General features: G+C 42.3%; 1 protein-coding gene across 1 annotated transcript in view; it reads right to left on the reverse strand.

Annotated features, from left to right (window-relative positions):
• Positions 1-3853: 3853 nt before the first annotated feature.
• LOC110537246 (unconventional myosin-XVIIIa) overlaps positions 3854-21166 on the reverse strand; it is a 108995-nt gene continuing 91682 nt past the window's right edge. The window contains exons 39-40 of the mRNA XM_090192061.1: positions 13436-13556; positions 3854-6863 (exon numbers count right to left, since the gene is read on the reverse strand). Of these exons, the coding sequence (XP_090048187.1) occupies positions 13436-13556 (121 nt within the window). The 3' untranslated portion in view covers positions 3854-6863. The remainder of the gene's footprint in view (positions 6864-13435; positions 13557-21166) is intronic.

Here is a 21166-nt window from a genome sequence, read left to right on the forward strand (position 1 = left end):
GGCCGTGACATCACCTACAAGTCTCGTCATCTACAAGTCTCTGGTAGGTAAAGCCCCGCCTTATCTCAGCTCACTGGTCACCATAGCAGCACCCACCCGTAGCACGCGATCCAGCAGGTATATCTCACTAGTCACCCCCAAAGTCAATTCTTCCTTTTGCCGCCTCTCCTTCCAGTTCTCTGCTGCCGAATAGTCTCAAAGGTGTCGAAAGCGACCCATTCTTGACTCCAATGCTTCCCACAGTTGTGTCAAGTGGGCCATTCTCGATTCACACATGACCCAGCAGTGTTGCAGTTCCTGACACAAACCGGTTTGCCTGGCACCTACTACCATGCCCCGTTCAAATGCACTTAAATATTTTGTCTTGCCCATTCACCCTCTGAATGGCACACATGCACAATCCATGTCTCAAGGCTTAAAATATTGTTTTAATCTGTCTCCTCCCCTTCATCTACACTGATTGAAGTGGATTTAACAGGTGACATCAATAAGGGATCAAAGCTTTCACCTGGTCAGTTTATGTCATGGAAAGCGCATGTGCTGTTAGTGTTTTGTATACTCAGTGTATATCGATGTGTCTCTGATGCCGCCCCTCTTCTCTGATTCTCTGCAGAGCGTGCAATATCAAGTGCGCCTATAGGCTATTTAGTGTTGTCACAATCAAATGATACATAGCCTTTAGGCTATGAAGTGTATGCTCGGATAAGCACAGACCAAAGTTATATTTCTAAGATAGCTGCTGGGATGGTGTAAATAAAATGAGGCTGCATTATACACTGCAATGGATATTCCAACCCTGAGCCCAGGCCTGCTCTGGCTGATCAAAACCTTTTTTATATGCTGCCTAACCAATGGCTGTGCTGTGTAGTTCTATGGTGGCAGTTCAGGAGGAGAGTCAAAGGCTTCTTCTGACAATAACTTTGATTAGGCCTCTTCCCCAAAACGCCTAAAGCCTATGTTCTGTTCAGTTTGAGAAAGAGAGTGCGAAGATGAGGAGGAAGACCGGAGGTCAACTTTGATAGTTTTTAATAAAATAAATTATCGTAGCAGCAAGCTATGTTTCTTGCCCATGATGAAGGCCTATTTATCAGAGTTATTGACCTCACAATAAACCAGATTCAAGTAAACTTGCAGTGCCTTCAGAAAGTATTCATACCTTGACTTATTCCACATTTTGTTGTGTTACAGCCTGAATTCAAAACGGATTACATTGATGTTTCTCTCACCCATCAGAAATCTCATTTACATAAGTATTCACACCCCTGAGTCAATACTTTGTAGCACCACATTTGGCAGCGATTACAGCTGTGTGTCTTCCAGGGTAAGTCTCTAAGAGCTTTCCAAGCCTGGATTGTGCAACATTTGCCCATTATTCTTTTCAAAATTCTTCAAGCTCTGTCAAATTGGTTATTGATCATTGCTAGACAACCATTTTCAGGTCTTGCCATAGATTTTCAAGTAGGTTTATATCAAAACTGTAACTAGGCCACTAAGAAACATTCACTGTCTTCTTGATAAGCAACTCCAGTGTAGATTTGGCCTTGTATTTTAGGTTATTGTCCTGCTGAAAGGTGAATTTATCTCCCAGTGTTTGGTGGAAAGCAGACTGAACCAGGTTTTCCTCTAGGATTTTGCCTGTGCTTAGCTCAATTCCATTTATTTTTCACCCTGAAAAACCCTACAGTCCTTAACGATTACAGGCATACCCATAACATAATGCAGCCACTACTATGCTTGACAATATGGAGAGTGGTACTCAGTAATGTGTTGTAATCAGGAAAATAAGTTAATTGCTTTTCAACATTTTTAGCAGTGTTACTTCAATGCCTTGTTGCAAACAGGATACATGTTTTGGAATATTTGTATTCTGTACATGGTTCCTTCTTTTCCCTCTGTCATATAGGTTAGTATTGTGGAGTAACTACAATGATGTTGATCCATCCTCAGTTTTCTCCTATCACAGCCATTAAACTCTGTTTCCACGTCACCGTTGGCCTCATGGTGAAATCCTTGAGCAGTTTCCTTCCTCTCTGTCAACTGAGTTAAGGACGCCTGTATCTTTGTCGTGACTGGGTAGATCAGTGACACAAATGTAATATCCAGGCTGTAACACAACATGTGGAAAAAGGGGTGTGAATACTCTGTACATTGTGATTCTGAAACTTGAAGCAGCAGCTGCAGCACAATCAATCGGAAATGGACAGCTCATGGTGCTGAAAGTAGGCATATTTGAACATTCATTTCTAACAAGAGGGCTTTGCGTTGATGCCTATTCCTTCCTATTTAAGAAATGAGGTAGGCCTACCTACCCAGGCTATATGCTGCTATATACATACATTTGTCGTTCAATTCCTCCACCCACCATGTACTCGTTAAATAACAGCCCTTCACTGACAGGGATGTAGGCGAAGTTAAAACCAAGACTGAGAGGGTATGCCATAGGCCTAACTTTTATTAAAGAAAATGGAAAGAGAAAAACACAGGACTACCCCTTGTTAACTTAAGATAAGAAAATAAAACGGATCTGATTATATAAAGTCATTTATAACAGCGCTTTGGTCCGTGATGCTTAATGCTAGAAACAAGCTGTATAATGCCCAGGAAAGATGTGACTGATACATATGGATATATTAGAGTTTGTTTATTTGCCATTCAGAGGCTGAGCTACAACTTTCTATAGCCGAGGAGATACATTTTTTTATTTTGCTTGGGAAGTAATCTAATTGTGTCACTATCAATTGATTAAGCTATTCACTTTCTGTACAGTAGATGTTTAAACCAAGACAGCTTTTAGGGAAACACCTGTGCCTTCTCTGGTTGGGTTAAGCCACAGAAGAAGAGTAGCCAGCAGTTAAAGATGACATTTTTCTGGTAGGCCTACTCTGTCTGGGGTGGAAAGGTAGGCCTAACTTTTGAAAGTACCATGCTCAGATTCCTAATGATGTCACAGATTTAATTATTTGTCAACTGGGGCCAGTTTCATTGCAAACACACACTGACTTGGCGTTGGAGAAATATGGTAAGATGAACACATTGGCCCATGTCTCAGTCCATTCTTAGCCTGTAATTTCAGTAATTTGTGTGGTATTAAAAAGGATTTTGCTAATATGTAAAATGACATAATTGCATGAAATGTTAGTGTTTTTTCCCCTCTGACCTGCAAATACGATGATAGATTAATGCAGTGCTTTTACTATAAAGGAAATCTTTCTATCACTGCTCTTGCCCATGGTGGTCTGCGAACCCACGACCATGTGGCCAGCAGCCCTGTGCAAAATTCCTGCATTGCCATGTAATGCTTAAAGGACAAAAAAACAGTTTCTAAAACTGTACATACTCTGGTGTGTCCAAGAAGTGCGGGTAAACGGTAGAAATGTTTTCTCGCTATCCACTTTGTTTTCATTATTATTTTGGGTATAGGGGAGGGTCACTTATTTTAAGTGTTCAGGGAGGGTTTAGGTCAAATATATTTTTCTGAAAGGAGGGCCATCCATTTTCATTTCAGAGTGGTCACTCCCTTAGTCTTCCATTTTGTTTAGCGGTATAAGCTAGTTGCACAGTTTGTTAACAAGTGTGAGCAGTGTTCAGAGATTTGCTGCAGTTGTGTCTGGTCGTATTTATTCATTAAAGTGTTTGTTTTCCCTCTCCTCTCCAGGGGAAAGATGGATGGTATGATCAAGTGATGTGCTTGACAGAAATGTTTTTTTCTCATCTCAAGTGCATCAGTAAAATGGTCCGGCTGTTGCCAATAAATAGCTCATCCTTATTTCCATCCAAACCTTTATGATGATGAATTCACTTCCAAACTATAACTGTATTACCATTCCACCACGCAATAACAAGACACAATGTTACTGTAAACAAACACCTGCATTTATTTACATTAAAACTAAAGAAAAAATAATTCCTATCACAAGTGGTAAATTGTTCAATAATGAAAATAAACAAACCAGTTTGAAAAGCTATGAATCATAGAATCATTTCAAACATTGTATATATTATGTGTGTAAAACCATAAATGCCTCAAGATGCAAACATACATTTTATTTAACAAATCACTACTCAGAAGCATTGACATCAAATTATCCTATGTTCCGTATTAATATTTGTATCTAATGCATAGAAAAACAGGAAATGGGAAAAGATATGCAGAGTTAAGCTCCCACTGAGAAGATATGCAAAATAGTCTGTCCCACACACTTTAAACATTTCCTTCCAATGCACATGAACAGACAGGAGCAATGGAGATATGGACACATGAAAACACACTTGTGGACATAGAGATACATAATTTCCATATTTACGACTGAAAATGCATAAGGTTAAACTAAAGGATATCATTGTCATTCAGTAAGGTCAAATTCGTTCCATGAAATTAGAGCCTTTTGCATCCCTTTAATATTTTAAGTAGAAACTGTGCACCAATATTACATTTTTAAAAGACTTGTATTCATTTAAGTGCCCTTTAATATAGATCACATGGAGAATTCAATAAATCAGATTTTTATATGAAAAATGTTTTTTCATCATTTCGACATGTCCCTTAACCCTCTTAATCCCAACATTTCTCCGTGTTTACCATTGTGGTTAAGCCCTAGTTATTTTGTTGCTTTGACAAAAAGCCATTTCTGAAGAATATTATTTATTTCATGCGATTAGTGATTTGTTTTACATCTGTCCCTCATTTTAAAGGAGAGGTTATTTTTTACAACCAAATCTCTTTATTTCAAAATAAAGAAAACACCAACATTGTGTCTTAATAGGGTGTTGGGCCACCACAAGCTGCCTGAAAAGCTCTTCTACGAGGGGCTGGAACTTCCTGCGGAGAAGCAACCCATGCTTTCAATAGACTACACACTTTGTATCACACATTTACAAAGCGGTATCGATCGAGTCGCAACAAATTGGAATAGAACATTGTGTCATTCCGAACTTTTTCCGCAATGTCATGTGTACAACATCTAAAGACCTGTATCACTATACTGAGAGCTTTGATGTTTCAAAAAGGACATATTTGGGTGTTTTTGGAGCCTTTGTTTATGTGTTTTGTTGGCTCCCATACTACACAACGAGGATGAGAGTGATTTGCTGTTTGGGGTAAGTTTCTCAAAAACATGTGAAATCACAAAAAGGTGTCAAACTAAAATTGAGATTTGGTTGTAAAAAATAAAAATGGGTCTCCTTTATGGTCAACCCTGCTATGTGAACTGAACTCTCATTTTAATGTGGTGAAAATATTCATTTTTGTATATTTTCTTCTAAAACAAACATTGAACATCTAATAGTAAAATCCTAGTGGAAAAGCAGGTGAGCTGGTTCTATTTTCAGCCATGTTCTGGTGTTTTGTGGTGGAAAAGTGAACGGGTTGAACATAACATGCCAACTCCGTTACCGTAAGGTATACAGATTCGACATTTAACAATGATACTTTTTTGTGAAGCTCCCTCCCTGTTTTTTAAAAAACGTGTTTTTTATGAAGACGCATGTGCTCTTTATGACAGAATTTTAAAGTGAGGTGTTACACTACTCAAAAGGCACCCAATTAGTGGAACGACACATCTATATCCTACATGAGACAATTCATCCAGGGATTATATCAGACCTTCTGTTGCAAACATGCTCCCCCCCCCCCCCCCCCATGAGGGACAGGGGACTTATAGCACTATGACAATTTGCCTCACAAAACCCCTTTTTTCCCCTTGATATCCAGTGCATGTATATCTTGATAGCTAAAGAAAGAACAAGATCCCTAGAAAGCCCCCGTTATAGCAGATAGTAAATGCAATCCCTTTGAAAACCAACAGAATGACAGGAAGAAACAAAACGCATGGAGGAGCTTCAAACGAGCCAGACCAAAACCATTCCAGCATGAACTACTGTATGCAAATGTACCAGACCCAACGCATATGACATAAAGTCCTATCCCTTCACAGCAGCTCTCTCTCCCATTCTCTAAGAACCATTAAAAATCTAAACAGTATTGAAGCAAGTTCTACTTTCTTTCTTCTATACACTGATATTGGCTAAATATTCCTTGAAGCGCAAGAGCAAACAGTCCAAACACATGTCGAGGAGACAAGTGCATTTCTAAGTGGTAAGGAGGATATGCTGGAGTGTCAGGCATATGGACTTGCAGTGAGAAGTCAGGTTGTAGGGAGACAGCCTGATACAGTCATTTGAATAAATCACAAGCTCTCCAGCCCTCAAACAGAGATGACAGGAGCTTAAAGATGCACTCCGGGATCCAAATTCATAACATATTGCACAAATTGGATTCATAACATATGACATTATGACGTACTACCCAAAAAACAGGGAACACTTTCGGCTCGTGAGCACCACTTTCAAAAATACTGGCTGAAATTGTACAAAAGTATGAGAATGCATCTGCTTTTCATAGGCAATCTTAAATAAGCCAGTGGTGATAAACTATTTATATCACTTCAAAGCTGTAGAGTTGAGGTGGAAAATATGTTGTGAGAGATGTTGTGAGAGATGTTGTGAGAGATTGTTCTTTTCAAAGCTCTTAGTAGCAAGAGAAAATGGCTATAACATGTTTTATTTCAATAGAAGCTGTATGTGCACTCTGACTTCCCCTGCCCTTGCCTCCGGTGCTAGCTAGCATTGCTCACTGATGTTCATATGAGGGTGGTATGGGGGAGGGGTATTATGAGCATATAAAGGATGGTACATCCGTCTCTGGTATGTACATGTAGGTTGGTGGTTAAAGAGAGAGATGTAGCATTAGTCTCTGTTACGCTGTGGACTCTGCCAGCGTTGCATCATCATCACTTTCCTTCCCGGAGTGTCTGCTGGAACCCCTCTCCTTCTCTACACTGAGGTGTCTCCGGTACAGAGGAGGGCTGTGGGAGGAGATAGGAGAAAGAGAGGGCTTTATATATAGGAGAAACACTGCTGAACTGAACCCTGGCTGAAAACTACAGGTGCTTGAGATCTGTAGAGGTCACAGGACAAATATCAAGCTTCCTCCAGAGGTCAAGGCCAGGGACAGCAGTATAAGCTGCTCCAATAGCAGCGCAGCACAATGACCCTTTCCACTGTGTCAATCAATAGTGCAGCAAAGATCATGCAGGGATGCCAAGGGCCAAACAAACCAAAACACTGGATTTCAAGGTCAGAACATATGCCTGTTTTTTGAGTGTTATTTTCCTTTCTCTGGAAGCTTCGTAACAGCCATATGGTGAGGTGGAAGGATAGAGTGAAAATAGAAAAGGTTTAAGGTTAGCATGGTTAAGGATCAGTCTTCCATAACCCTGCGTCAGGGCTAAAGTAGAGCATCCATTTTTACTTTGAACAACATAATGAAATAAGAACAAAGCAGTGGCACAGTAATTATATTAAGCTGGGTAACATCACCTCTATAGTCAAAGTGACTCTGCCCACATTTCTATTATTATTATTATTATTATTATTATTATTATTATTATTATTATTATTATTATTATTATTATTATTATTATTATTATTATTATTATTAAGAAACTGACCTACTGTATGGTTAATCTAGCATATTAAATACATGGTGGCTATATGCAGTAATCAGTGTTCATGTTCATTTAGGTGTATAGTTATGTCTTGTTGAGGCCTGGAGGGAGCACATTTAAAGTGGTCGTGCTTGATGGATGGTTGTGTACCAGGGATTGTGCTGTACTGCAGTCATTAATCACGTGGGCACCTAGCTGTCTACTAGTTTGTACATCCAAAACATCACTATGCACCACGTTCAGGGAGAAATCTCTATTTACATGCACAGACAATTATGTGTCCCATTTTATATGCTTAGAGATGGGGAACCTTATGCCACAAAGTATGTTTCATCTAAGCAATTGTCATGAGTCATCATTACTCCTCAAAAAGAAATGCATTATTCTGTGGTATTTCATATCTACCTGGACCCACACCGAGTGGATAAACTTAGTTACATTTTAGCAGACGCTCTTACCCATAGCGACTTACAGGAGCAATTAGGGTTACAAGCTTTGCTCAAGAGCACAGACATATTTTTTACCTAGTCAGCTCGGAGACTCGAACCAGCGACCTTTCGTTTACTGGCCCAATGCTCTTAACATTCTGTTTATTCTTTTGTTTATCTGTCAGCCCCAGCCACGAACTCAGGCTCTGTGTGTAGTTAACCACCCACTCTGCCCATTCATCGCCATTTTACCTGTTGTTGTTTTAGCTGATTAGCTGTTGTTGTCTCACCCGTTGTTGTCTTAGCTAGCTCTACAAATCTACACCTGTGATTACTTCATGCCTCGCTGTATGTCTCTGTCATATGTCAATATGCCTTGCATACTGTTGTTTAGGTTAGTTATCATTGTTTTAGTTTACAATGGAGCCCCGAGTTCCACTCTTTATACCTCTGATACCTCCTTTGTCCCACCTCCCACACGTGGTGACCTCACTCATTATAACCAGCTTATCCAGAGATACAACCTCTCTTATCCTCACTCAGTGCCTGGGCGTACCTCCCCTGTACCCACACCCCACCATACCAGTCTGCACATTATGCCCTGAATGTATTCTATCACGCCCAGAAATCTGCTCATTTTATTCTTTGTCCCCAACGATCTAGGCGACCAGTTTTGATAGCCTTTAGCCGTACCCTCATCCTACTCCTCCTCTGTTCCTCGGGTGATGTGGAGGTAAATCCAGGCCCTGCGTGTCCCCAGGCACCCTCATTTGTTGTCTTCTGTGATCGAAAAAACATTGTTTTCATGCATGTCAACATTAGAAGCCTCCTCCCTAAGTTTGTTTTACTCACTGCTTTAGCACACTCCGCCCACCCTGATGTTCTTGCCGTGTCTGAATCCTGGCTTAGGAAGGCCAGGAGATTTCCATACCCAGCTACAACATTTTCCGTCAAGATAGAACTGCCAAAGGAGGAGGAGTTGCAATCTACTGCAGAGATAGCCTGCAAAGTAATGTCATACTTTCCAGGTCCATACCCAAACAGTTCGAACTTCTAATTTTAAAAATGAACCTCTCCAGAAATAAGTCTCTCACTGTTGCCACCTGCTATCGACCCCCCTCCACTCCCAGCTGTGCACTGGACACCATGTGTGAATTGATCGCCCCTCATCTAGCTTCAGAGTTTGTTCGGTTAGGTGACCTAAACTGGGATATGCTTAACACCCCACTGTTAAACGCTCCCTAAAACACTTCTGCGAGCAGGCCTTCCTAATCGACCTGGCCCGGTTATCGTGGAAGGATATTGACCTCATCCCGTCAGTCGAGGATGCCTGGTCATCCTTTAAAAGTAATTTCCTCACCATCTTAGATAAGCATGCACAGTTTAAAAAATGCGGAACCAAGAACAGATATAGCCCTTGGTTCACTCCAGACATGACTGCCCTTGACCAGCACAAAAACATCCTGTGGCGGACTGCAATGACATTGACTAGTCCCCACGATGTGCACCTGTTGAGGGAAGTCAGGAAAGCAAAGGTTAGATTTTTCAAGCAGAAATTCGCATCCTGTAGCTCTAACTCCAAAACATTTTGGGACACTAACGTCAACAAGAACAAGAGCACCTCTTCCCAGCTGCCCACTGCACTGAGGCTAGGTAACACGGTCACCACTGATAAATCCATGATAATCGAAAATTTCAATAGGTATTTCTCAACGGCTGGCCATGCCTTCCTCCTGGCTACTCCAACCCCGGCAAACAGCTCCGCCTCCCTTGCAGCTACTCGCCCAAGCCTCCCCAGCTTCTCCTTCACCCAAATCCAGACAGTAGACATTCTGAAAGAGCTGCAAAACCTGGACCAGTACAAATCAGCTGGGCTAGACAATCTGGACCCTCTCTTTCTAAAACTATCCGCCGCCATGGTTGCAACCCCTATTACCAGCCTGTTCAACCTCTTTCGTATCGTCCGAGATCCCTAAAGATTGGAAAGATGCCGCGGTCATCCCCCTCTTCATAGGGGGTGACACCCTAGACCCAAACTGTTACAGACCTATACCCATCCTGCCCTGCCTATTTAAAGTCTTCGAAAGCCAAGTTAATAAACAGATCACTGACCATTTTGAATCTCACCGTACCTTCTCCGCTGTGCAATCCGGCTTCCGAGCCGGTCATGGGTGCACATCAGCCACGCTCAAGGTACTAAACGATATCATAACCGCCATCAATAAAAGACAGTACAGTGCAGCCGTCTTCATCGACCTGGCCAAGGCTTTCGACTGTCAATCACCGTATTCTTATTGGCAGACTCAATAGCCTTGGTTTTTCTAATGACTGCCTCGCCTGGTTCACCAACTACTTTGCAGACACAGAGTTCAGTGTGTCAAATCGGAGGGCATGTTGTCCAGACCTCTGGCAGACTATGGGGTACCACAGGGTTCAATTCTCGGGGCGACTCTTTTCTCTGTGTTTATCAATGATGTCGCTCTTGCTGCGGGCGATTCCCTGATCCACCTCCACGCAGACGACACCATTCTGTATACTTCTGGTCCTTCCTTGGACACTGTGCTAACTAACCTCCAAACGAGCTTCAATGCCATAAAACACTTCTTCCGTGGCCTCCAACTGCTCTTAAACGCTAGTAAAACAAAATGCATGCTTTTCAATCGTTGGCTGCCCGCAACCGCCTGCCCGAAAAGCATCACCACCCTGGACGGTTCCGAATATGTGGACAACTATAAATACCTAGGTGTCTGGCTAGACTGTAAACTCTCCTTCCAGACTCATATTAAACATCGCCAATCCAAAATCAAATCTAGAGTTGGCTTTCTATTTCGCAATAAGCCTCCTTCACTCACGCCGCCAAACTTACCCTAGTAAAACTGACTATCTTACCGATCCTTGACTTCGGCGATGTCATCTACAAAACAGCTTCCAACACTCTACTCAGCAAACTGGATGCAGTCTATCACAGTGCCATCCGTTTTGTTACCAAATCACCTTATACCACCCACCACTGCGATCTGTATGCTATAGTCGGCTGGCCCTCGCTACATATTCGTCGCCAGACCCACTGGCTCCGGGTCGTCTATAAGTCTATGCTAGGTAAAGCTCCGCCTTATCTCAGTTCACTGGTCACGATAACACCCACCCGTAGCACACGTTCCAGCAGGTATATCTCACTGATCATCCCCAAAGCAAACACCTCATTTGGCCGCCTTTCCTTCCAGTTCTCTGCTGCCAGTGACTGGAACGAATTGCAAAACATTGCTGAAGTTGGAGACTTTTATTTCCCTCACCAACTATCTGAGCAGCTAACCGATCGTTGCAGCTGTACATAGTCCATCTGTAAATAGCCCACCCAATCTACCTCATCCCAATACTGTTTATTTTTTTTACTTTTCTGCTCTTTTGCACACCAGTATCTCTACTTGCACATCATCATCTGCTCATTTATCCCTCCAGTGTTAATCTGCTAAATTGAAATTATTCGCTCCTATGGCCTATTTATTGCCTAACTCCTCATGCCTTTGGCACACACTGTATATAGACTTTCTTTTTTCTACTGTGGCATTGACTGGTTTATTGTGTTATTGGCTTGTTTATTGTTTACTCCATGTGTAACTCTGTGTTATTGTCTGTGTCACACTTCTTTGCTTTATCTTGGCCAGGTCGCAGTTGCAAATGAGAACTTGTTCTCAACTAGCCTACCTGGTTAAATAAAGGCAAAATAAAAAATAAGTAAATGAAACTGATAGGCCGTCATTGTAAAATAAGAATTTGTTCTTAACCGACTTGCCTAGTTAAATAAAGGTTAAATAAAACATTTAAACTGCTAGGCTACCTGCCGCTAGGCTACCTTCAAGTTCATACCTGGCATGAACTTCAACTTGTCAAATGAATAAATACGTAATCAAACAAGGTTAACATGTTAATAATGTTGCTATAAAGTCAACAGGTTTGGTTAGAGTCACACCATGCTTTCACTCCATTCCCAGGCATAACCTACTGTAGGCCAGGGGCTTTAGCAACTATCAGACTTGTAGAAATACTTCATCACTGTGCTGTTCATCCTTTTCTTCTTCTTGGGGTCTCTGTTCAGCGCCCTCTTCCTCATCTGAGGCAGGGGCGGGCTGGACCTCTCTTCACACGGTTGGCGCTGCGGTAGGAGTCAGTTGAGGCCGAGCTGGAGGAAGAGGACTCCTCCTTCCTGGAGTCTTTCCTGGACTTCTTGTCATTCGTCTTGGAGATCCTCCTGTTACGACAGTCGTCTTGAGTCTGAGGAGCTCTTCTTCTTGGCCTTGCCTCTGCGGGAGCTGGAGCTGCTGGAAGACCTGGTGTTTTAGTCCACCACCGAGTCAGACACTGAGCGACGCACACTGGAAAATACCGCCCAGACCCTCATCCTTCTTCACGGCTCACACTGGTGATGCTGCTAATGGTGGTCATAATATCATCATCCATGTTCGGCATGCTAGGGGCCAGGAAGGACACCTTGGAGTCCTTGTCAAAGTCAGGGCTGTGTGGGGCCCAGCAGCACTCCAGACCCTTCCTGGTCCTGCTGGTGGCCTCAGAGTAGGCCTGGGAGATGACCGAGCAATGGTCATCATCTTGGGACTTATTTTAAGAGCTGACCAACATGCTGTCGTCCTAGTCTGTGGACTTAGACTTGGCTTAGAGTTGACTTAGACTTGGCCTTGCGTAGGAAGGTGCGGTCCGGGGTATACTGAAGAGGGAGCTCTCACCCCCTTGGCATCCGATGGAGTCTTTCAAGTTGGAGCACTTCCTGTAGCTAGGAAACTCATCGCAGACACCGACCTTCTGTCTACTTCCTTGCTCCCTCCTTTTATCTCCTTACCGTCTTTCCCTTCCTTTGCATCTACATCCACTGCATTTCTGAGAGGCCATGAGGAGGGTGTAGGAAACATGGACACCATGGAAACAATCAACAGAGATACATGAAAGAAACAGATAGAGAACAGATGGGAATTTAGAGACTTGAGAGAGAAATGATGAAATTGAAGCGAGTCTAATAAGGAAAGTTAAGTTGTGAGTCGATCTGCTAAAGCTCATCAAAGAAAGCAGGTATATACGGGGCTAACCTGTTCTGTCTGCCAGGGGGAAGGAGATGTATTCATCTCAGGCAGAGCAGAGAGAGGGGCCATTTAGCAGACATGCCAGCTGGCCATGGGCCACTTCAATAAATCTGACAGGCAGCACAGCGCCTGCTTCCCTCTGCCTGCTGTCATTAGAGGGATGATAGGGAGGCAGAGAGAGATGACACCTAATCTCATGAAATACTTACCCTTCCATTCCACCCTGCCTCAGGTAATCCTGGGCTCTTTAGCTCTCAGCAGGGTAAAGGCATATAGGATGGGAATGAGGAAGCCTGCACTGCTCTTTCAGGGACCAGCCAGAAAGAAGGGGGGTGATATCATAATGAAGTGCCTGAGGACTGAGGAGGCTAATAAACAGACCAACAGACAGACAGGACAACACAACACTGACCTAGAGCTCTTGACTGCCCTCAGCTGACAGGGTCTTGGTGGATCCCTTATTCTTGGACAGCCAGGACTTAACATGGTCCACACTGTCCTCCACCTCTGAGTCCGTGTCCAAGTCGTCACCACTGTGGGAAAGAGAGCGAAGGAAAGCGAACAGTGTTGTTATGTTGCTGTTTGCAGGAGGCAGAGCAGTTTAAACCCAGGGAGGGCTATTACAGATCCGCCACAGAGGACAACTGTTGGTTTGGACAGGAAGTACAACACAGAGATGACACACACACACAGACCAATCAAAAGTCATGAATGTCATAACATAACAGCTTTCTGATGCAGTTAGTCAAACAGCAGATGTGTTCCAGTCATGGTGGCAATAAACTGTGGTTAGTGCTATGTAAAGGCAGGCAAGCTTTAGGGAGACCACAACAGTCTATTGACTTCGAGCAATGAAAGACCCATATGCACCCATTCGCAAACTAGTTTACTAGTCAAGTGTTGTACTCCTACTTTCTGAATATTAATCAAATTATCTGTCACAAAGCTAAAGTTATGCCGAACTAAGTTCGATGAAAAAAATAAAGCAAAGCTAATTTGAAAACAAGAATAAACAGCTATTAGACAATTGGTGCATCCATAAATATGGGTACAGTACCTGAGTGCTTTCACTTCCCGTGTTAAGTGTATAATCGCTTACGACGGGGGCGGTCGAGCGAAACGACTCGTGGTGCCTCCGAGCAGAATGCAAATGAATGGAGCTCATGAAGGCGTAATTAACTTGGTGGCCATAGTCAGGCTGTTAAGGCCTCGGTGGTGTGTGGCTGAGCGTGGCCTGTTGATGTAGATTGTTATTGGGGCTGAGCCGATGACAGCCCTCTAGCCCTGGCCTTGACAATAACAAGCAGTAAACAGAGACTGGAAGGAACTCAAGGAGAAAGTATATTAGATCATGCCTCTGAAAGGTCGGCAGGCACATTTCAATCCAGATTCATCTGTTCCTCACTCCCAGAGGTGAAGCATCTCTGCCTCTGCATTATGCATCTGTTTGTCTCCAGGAGAGGAAAGGAGATGGGAGGAGGGAAGAGGGAGGGCACCCACAGGGTCTAAAGACTTAGATTATGAACAAATATGTCTGGGAACCATTAAGCCTAGCAGTGTTCTTTAGTTTATAGTAACAGAATGAGCTAAAAAAAAGGAACATCATCAAAGAACACACACTGCAATCAAGGAGGAGTAATCATTTGGATCATAACCAACAAATGTTCAGTGTCTGACGTCAATCCAATCCACAATGTTCAGTGTCTGACGTCAATCCAATCCACAATGTTCATTGTCTGACGTCAATCCAATCCACAATGTTCATTGTCTGACGTCAATCCAATCCACAATGTTCATTGTCTGACGTCAATCCAATCCACAATGTTCAGTGTCTGACGTCAATCCAATCCACAATGTTCATTGTCTGACGTCAATCCAATCCACAATGTTCATTGTCTGACGTCAATCCAATCCACAATGTTCAGTGTCTGACGTCAATCCAATCCACAATGTTCAGTGTCTGACGTCAATCCAATCCACAATGTTCATTGTCTGACGTCAATCCAATCCACAATGTTCAGTGTCTGACGTCAATCCAATCCACAATGTTCAGTGTCTGACGTCAATCCAATCCACAATGTTCAGTGTCTGACGTCAATCCAATCCACAATGTTCAGTGTCTGACGTCAATCCAATCCACAATGTTCAGTGTCTGACGTCAATCCAATCCACAATGTTCATTGTCTGATGTGGCATGACAGCAATACAAATACAAAAGCAAGGCACAGATCTCCCATGTCCCAGCTTATCTGGTGAGGCTGGGACAGAATGCAAAGTGCTTATCACGAGCCAACAGTGCGTCATATTCAAAGAGGTCTCCGATGATGGCCTTCTTAAATGGTAATAGTTAAATGGTATAGACCGCTGGGTAGCATCCCCCTGCTCACATATCTATTAGCAATATGTTGCTCAGGACAACAAAATAAACCACACATTCAACCAAGTCTCCATGGAGAACAAAATGTTTGAGTTGCCTTCTCTCTACCTGCATGGAGGCACACACAAACTGGATGGAGACACCACTTTGGGGGAGAGAAAGAGACACAATTCTGGCCATTGCGGCAGTCTATGGACATCAACATTAGATTCAGTCACTCAGGGTCTCTCCTTTTCCATGTATCAAACAAAGCTTGATGGGAAAGCAATGACTCCCACAAAGTCTACAAGGCAAAACAACGCACATCTTTCCCACATACACACCAACACCTGCACTGGAGCAGCTTTGGCACACACAGAGGCGGCTTGTAATCGAGGGCTTTGCAAATGGTGTCACACAATTTATGTCCTTGGCCTCACACCACTGGCGAAACAGCGCTGAGGCTCCAGGGACCACCGGATTTAGAGCTCGACATTAATTGCTTCTGACAATCGGCCTCCACTGGTTGTATATCTCAGTTACATATTTTACCTTTATTTATTATATATACAGTACCAGTCAAAAGTTTGGACAGACCTACTCATTCAAGGGTTTTCTTTATTTTTACTATTTTATACATTGTAAAATAATAGTGAAGACATCAAAACTATGAAATAACACATTTGGAATCATGTAGTAATCAATAAAGTGTTAAACAAATCAAGATATATTTGAGATTCTTCAAAGTAGCCACCCTTCAAAGTAGCTCTGCACACTCTTGGCATTCTCTCAACCTTCAAGCTTCATGAGGTAGTCACCTGGAATGCATTTCAATTAACAGGTGTGCCTTGTTAAGTTCATTTGCGGAATTTCTTTCCTTCTTAATGTGTTTGAGACAATTAGCTTTATCTTGGCAAGGTAGGGGTGGTATACAAAAGATAGCCCTATTTAATAAAATACCAAGTCCATATTATTGCAAGAAAAGCTCAAATGTGCAAAAAGAAACACTCCATCATTACTTTAAGGACGAAGGTCAGTCAATCCGGAAAATGTCAAGAACTTTGAAAGTTTCTTCAAGTGCAATCGCAAAAACTACCAAGCACTATGATGAAACTGGTGATCATGAGGACCGCCACAGGAAAGGAAGACCCAGAGTTACCTCTGCTGCAGAGGATAAGTTCATTAAGAGTTAACAGCACTTCAGATTGCCTCAGAGTTCAAGAAACAGACATCTCAACATCAACTGTTCAGAGGACACTGCGTGAAATCAGGCCTTCATTGTCAAAATGCTGCAAAGAAACCACTACTAAACGACACCAATAAGAAGAAACTTGTTTGGGCCATGAAACACAAGCAGTGGAAATCTGTCCATTGGTTTGATGAGTCCAAATTTTAGATTTTGGTTCTAACTGCTGTGTCTTTGTGAGACGCAGAGCAGGTGAACGGATGATCTCAGCATGTGTGGTTCCCACCGTGAAGCATGGAGGAGGAGGTGTGATGGTGCTTTGCTGGTGACACAGTTGGTGATTAATTTAGAATTCAAGGCACACTTAACCAGCATGGCTACCACATCATTCTGTAGCGATACGCCATCCCATCTGGTTTGCACTTACTGGGACTATGACTTGTTTTTCAACAGGACAATGACCCAAAACACACCTCCAGGCTATGTAAGGGCTATTTGGAGATTCCAAGTCTATGTATATAGGGCAGCAGCCTCTAAGGTGCAGGGTTGCGTAACAGTCTGATGGCCTTAAGATAAAAGCTGTTTTCCAGTCTCTCGGTCCCAGATTTGATGCACCTGTACTGACCTCGACTTCTGGATGATAGCGGGGTGAACAGGCCTTGGCTCGGGTGGTTGATGTCCTTGATGATCTTATTGGCCATCCTGTGACATTGGGTTGTGTAGGTGTCCTGGAGGGCAGGTAGTTTGGGCAGACCGCACCACCCTCTGGAGAGCCCTGCGGTTGCGGGTGGTACAGTTGCCATACCAGGCGGTGATACAGCCAGACAGGATGCTCTCAATTGTGCATCTGTAAAAGTTTGTGAGGGTTTTAGGGGCCAAGACAAATTTCTTCAGCCTGCTGAGGTGCTGTTGCGCCTTCTTCGCCACACTGTCTGTGTGGGTGGACCATTTCAGATCGTCAGTGATGAGTACGCCGAGGAACTTGAAAAACTTTCCACCTTCTCCACTGCGGTCCAGTCGATGTGGATAGGGGTGTGCTCCCTCCGCTGTTCCCTGAAGTCCACGACATCATGGTCACACACACTGTTTTTATTGCTCATAGCAGAGACAGATCCACTAAATCCATGTCATTTGAGTACTGTGTACACATTCAGACTCACATACAGTACTGTACACTCTTCAAGGATTGGTTTTGTGTGATCTACCGATGACCATGACACGATACATTTGACAAAAAACTGCCTGAAATAGAATAGTGCACTGGAAAGATGACATCCTTTCCTCTTTTAATGTTTACAGTGCTTGTCAGAAAATATAAAATTGGAGCACTAATCTGTCTGAACATTCCCTGACAAATTCAGGAATTGACAAATCAATTCTTCCATTATTGTTTATCGCACTGCTTTTACATACAGATCAAATGTGGGGCCAATTTTGGTAAGTAAACATGGGGATTCACTTTCTTTTCTCATCTAAGTGAGGAACCCATAGTCTTGATGCTAACATACAAAGACAGTGCACTGTGCTGATTCACATGAGCTGCCTGTCTGTCTGCTGGCAAATGAATGAATAACAATAAGAGGAAATGAATGATAGGGAAGTGTTCTCTATTGGAACAAGCAATTAGAGGTTAATACTTATACAAATAATGCATGCTGAGAAAATTAACTGGTGACACCAACTACAAATCACACACACTTTCATTCAAAATTAACTGGTGACACCAACTACAAATCACACACACTTTCTCAAAATTGCGACGCACATTTGCATTTTTTCATCAAAATATGACGAGCTACAACTGGAATCGGAATGTTAACTCATATTATGGGTCTTTAGAATGAATACTTAACCAGAAAGACTTATGTCAAAGTCTAAAGTGAGTAAGCTAAAACATATTAAACAAGCAGCTCAACCAGATTCTACAGAGAGCGAACCTACAAAGACTATAGGGCGATTCCACGCCAGCTGACAATATTTTTGGTATCTCAGATTGTTCAGGCAATTCTCAAAGAAACTTCATTTGGAGGAAGGATGTTTGAAAAGATTTACCACAAACCATTGGAGAAAATCATGATGAAAGTGGCCATTTTAAGCCCCTTTTAGACCTATACATGCCTCCCATAAGACTATGATCTATGAACATGATCCAGACATCTTGATGTCATTATGCTCCTTATAGTGTGTTCTAGCATTCAGTTCATTACGCTGAGCTTTTAACACAATGCACATTAGTGACATCTGCTGGTCATCAATAAAAGCAGTGTTTGATGGTCAGATGTTTTCTCCTTGGTTCAGCAGTTACATGCCGACTCTAGCGGGCACATCCTTTTTTCTGGATCTTTTTAGAATTTAACTAATTTTGAGTCACAATTGTGTGTTATCTACTCTGACAATTAATACACAGATTAAAAACCCAGTTAGATCTAGTTATCTCTCCTCCATCTGAGGACTTTATATGGAGGTTGGCAACCAACTTTAAGGTGCATTACCACCACCAACTGGACTGGAGTGTGGACCTCAGTTCAGTAGCAACAGCAAGCTAGCTAGCTAAACGTCCATGAGTGTTTGTGTTGTTTCGACATGGCCCCAGATTAATATAGTTGGTTCAGAGTTAGTTTTGATATTTCAACCTGTCCAGATTGCGTCTGGTATGGATGTACAAAATCAACATGCACGCGATGTTGAATGCGCAAGCGTGCCTGATCTAGTCAGCATGTTAGTCATGAGTCTTAGTAGCCCACAATTAGTTACCAGTGTAGGTTCACAGCTTCCATCACGCTTCCCTTTTGTTGTTGTTGCTGTGAATCCATTTAATTTACTGTCAAAAACTGAATATATGGTATTATTATTAGGATGCTTAAGACAAAAGCTTATACTTTACTAAATACAACTAATTGTTTGAACAATGTGCAGAAAGTGTGACGTCAAATAAAACGATTTTCTAAATAATATGCCTTCGCAGGGATTCGACCCCATTCCCTGTTGTCTGTGAATGGTTCTGGTCCCCGGGACCCCGACCCATTCCCTGTTGTCTGTGAATGGTTCTGGTCCCCGGGACCCCGACCCATTCCATGTTGTCTGTGAATGGTTCTGGTCCCCGGGACCCCGACCCATTCCCTGTTGTCTGTGAATGGTTCTGGTCCCCGGGACCCCGACCCATTCCCTGTTGTCTGAATGGTTCTGGTCCCCGGGAACCCGACCTGTTAGGGCTACCGTTCAAGTGATGCTACATATACAAATCCTTACTACATTGGAAGTACAGTGTCCAGTAGAGGTCGGTGTTTGAAAGCAACTTGGGATCGAAGACACTGGAACCACGGCGAAATCAGTGGGATTTTGCATTTTTCAACATACGGTTTGAAAAACCACACAATCAAACTAAGCTTCAAGACATCATTGATCACGTGATAATGTCTATTTGAAAAGAGCATTGGAGCTCCATTATCAATCATCCCATCAGTATCAATTTATATGTACAAATTCTTATCAGATGATTAAACGTACCAGAGAGCCGACTCTGGAGATTTGACACACTCAAATACAGAGTATGACACCATTAGGAGGCATATATAGGTGTGAAAAGGGCCCGAAATGACCAATACCATCATGATTTTCTAAAAATGTAAAAAGCATGTTTAACAAACCTTTTCTCAATGAAGTTCCGATCTGAGAATTGCCAGAACAATCTGGCAGTAGTGGAAAAAGTACCCAATTGTCATACTTGAGTAAAAGTAAATATACCTTAATAGAAAATGTCTTAAGTAAAAGTGAAAGTCACCCAGTAGAATAGTACTTGAGTAAAAGTCTAAAAGTATTTGATTTTAAACATACTTTAGTATCAAAAGTAAATGTAATCACTAAAATGTACTTATGTATCAAAAGTTAAAGTATAAATCATTTCAAATTCCTTCTATTAAGCAAACCAGACAGCACCATTTTTGTGTTTTTTACATTTACGAATAGCCAGGGGCACACTCCAACATTTAGACATAATTTACAAACAAAGCATGTGTGGTTAATGAGTCTGTCAGATCAGAGGCAGTAGGGACGACCAGGGATGTTGTCTTGTTAAGTGTGCGAATTGGACCATTTTCCTGTTCAGCTAAGCATTCAAAATGTACTTTTGGGCGTCAGGGAAAATGTATGGAGTAAAAAGTACAATATTTTCTATAGGAATGTAGTTAAGGAAAAGTTGTAAAAAATATAAATAGTAAAGTACAGATACCCCAAAAAAAACTACTTAAGTAGTACTTTAAAGTATTTTTTACTTCAGTACTTTACACCACTGCTATCCGAGATGGCAGAAATATTTTCCGCTCCCGTCTGGTGTGGAATTGCCCTTGTGTTACCAATAGGTTGTACTGTAGAGAAAAGTAAAAACGCTCTTAAACACAATGAAATGAGTTGATAGGTTGGTTATTGAAAGTATCAAAAGCATGCATGTAGAACGGCGTGTCACATAACACAGGATGCAGGGAAAAGGTCCATGGTTGTTGTGTCAATGGTTCATTCTATGTGTTTTTAATTTCCCACAGCAGTGAGTATCCCTCAAACAGTAAGTTAATTAGAGATGTTAACCTTAGTCATTTTAACTAAGT

Source organism: Oncorhynchus mykiss, chromosome 12, assembly GCF_057628025.1.
Source record: "Oncorhynchus mykiss isolate SJ-2025 chromosome 12, ASM5762802v1, whole genome shotgun sequence".
NCBI classification, from domain to species: domain Eukaryota; kingdom Metazoa; phylum Chordata; class Actinopteri; order Salmoniformes; family Salmonidae; genus Oncorhynchus; species Oncorhynchus mykiss.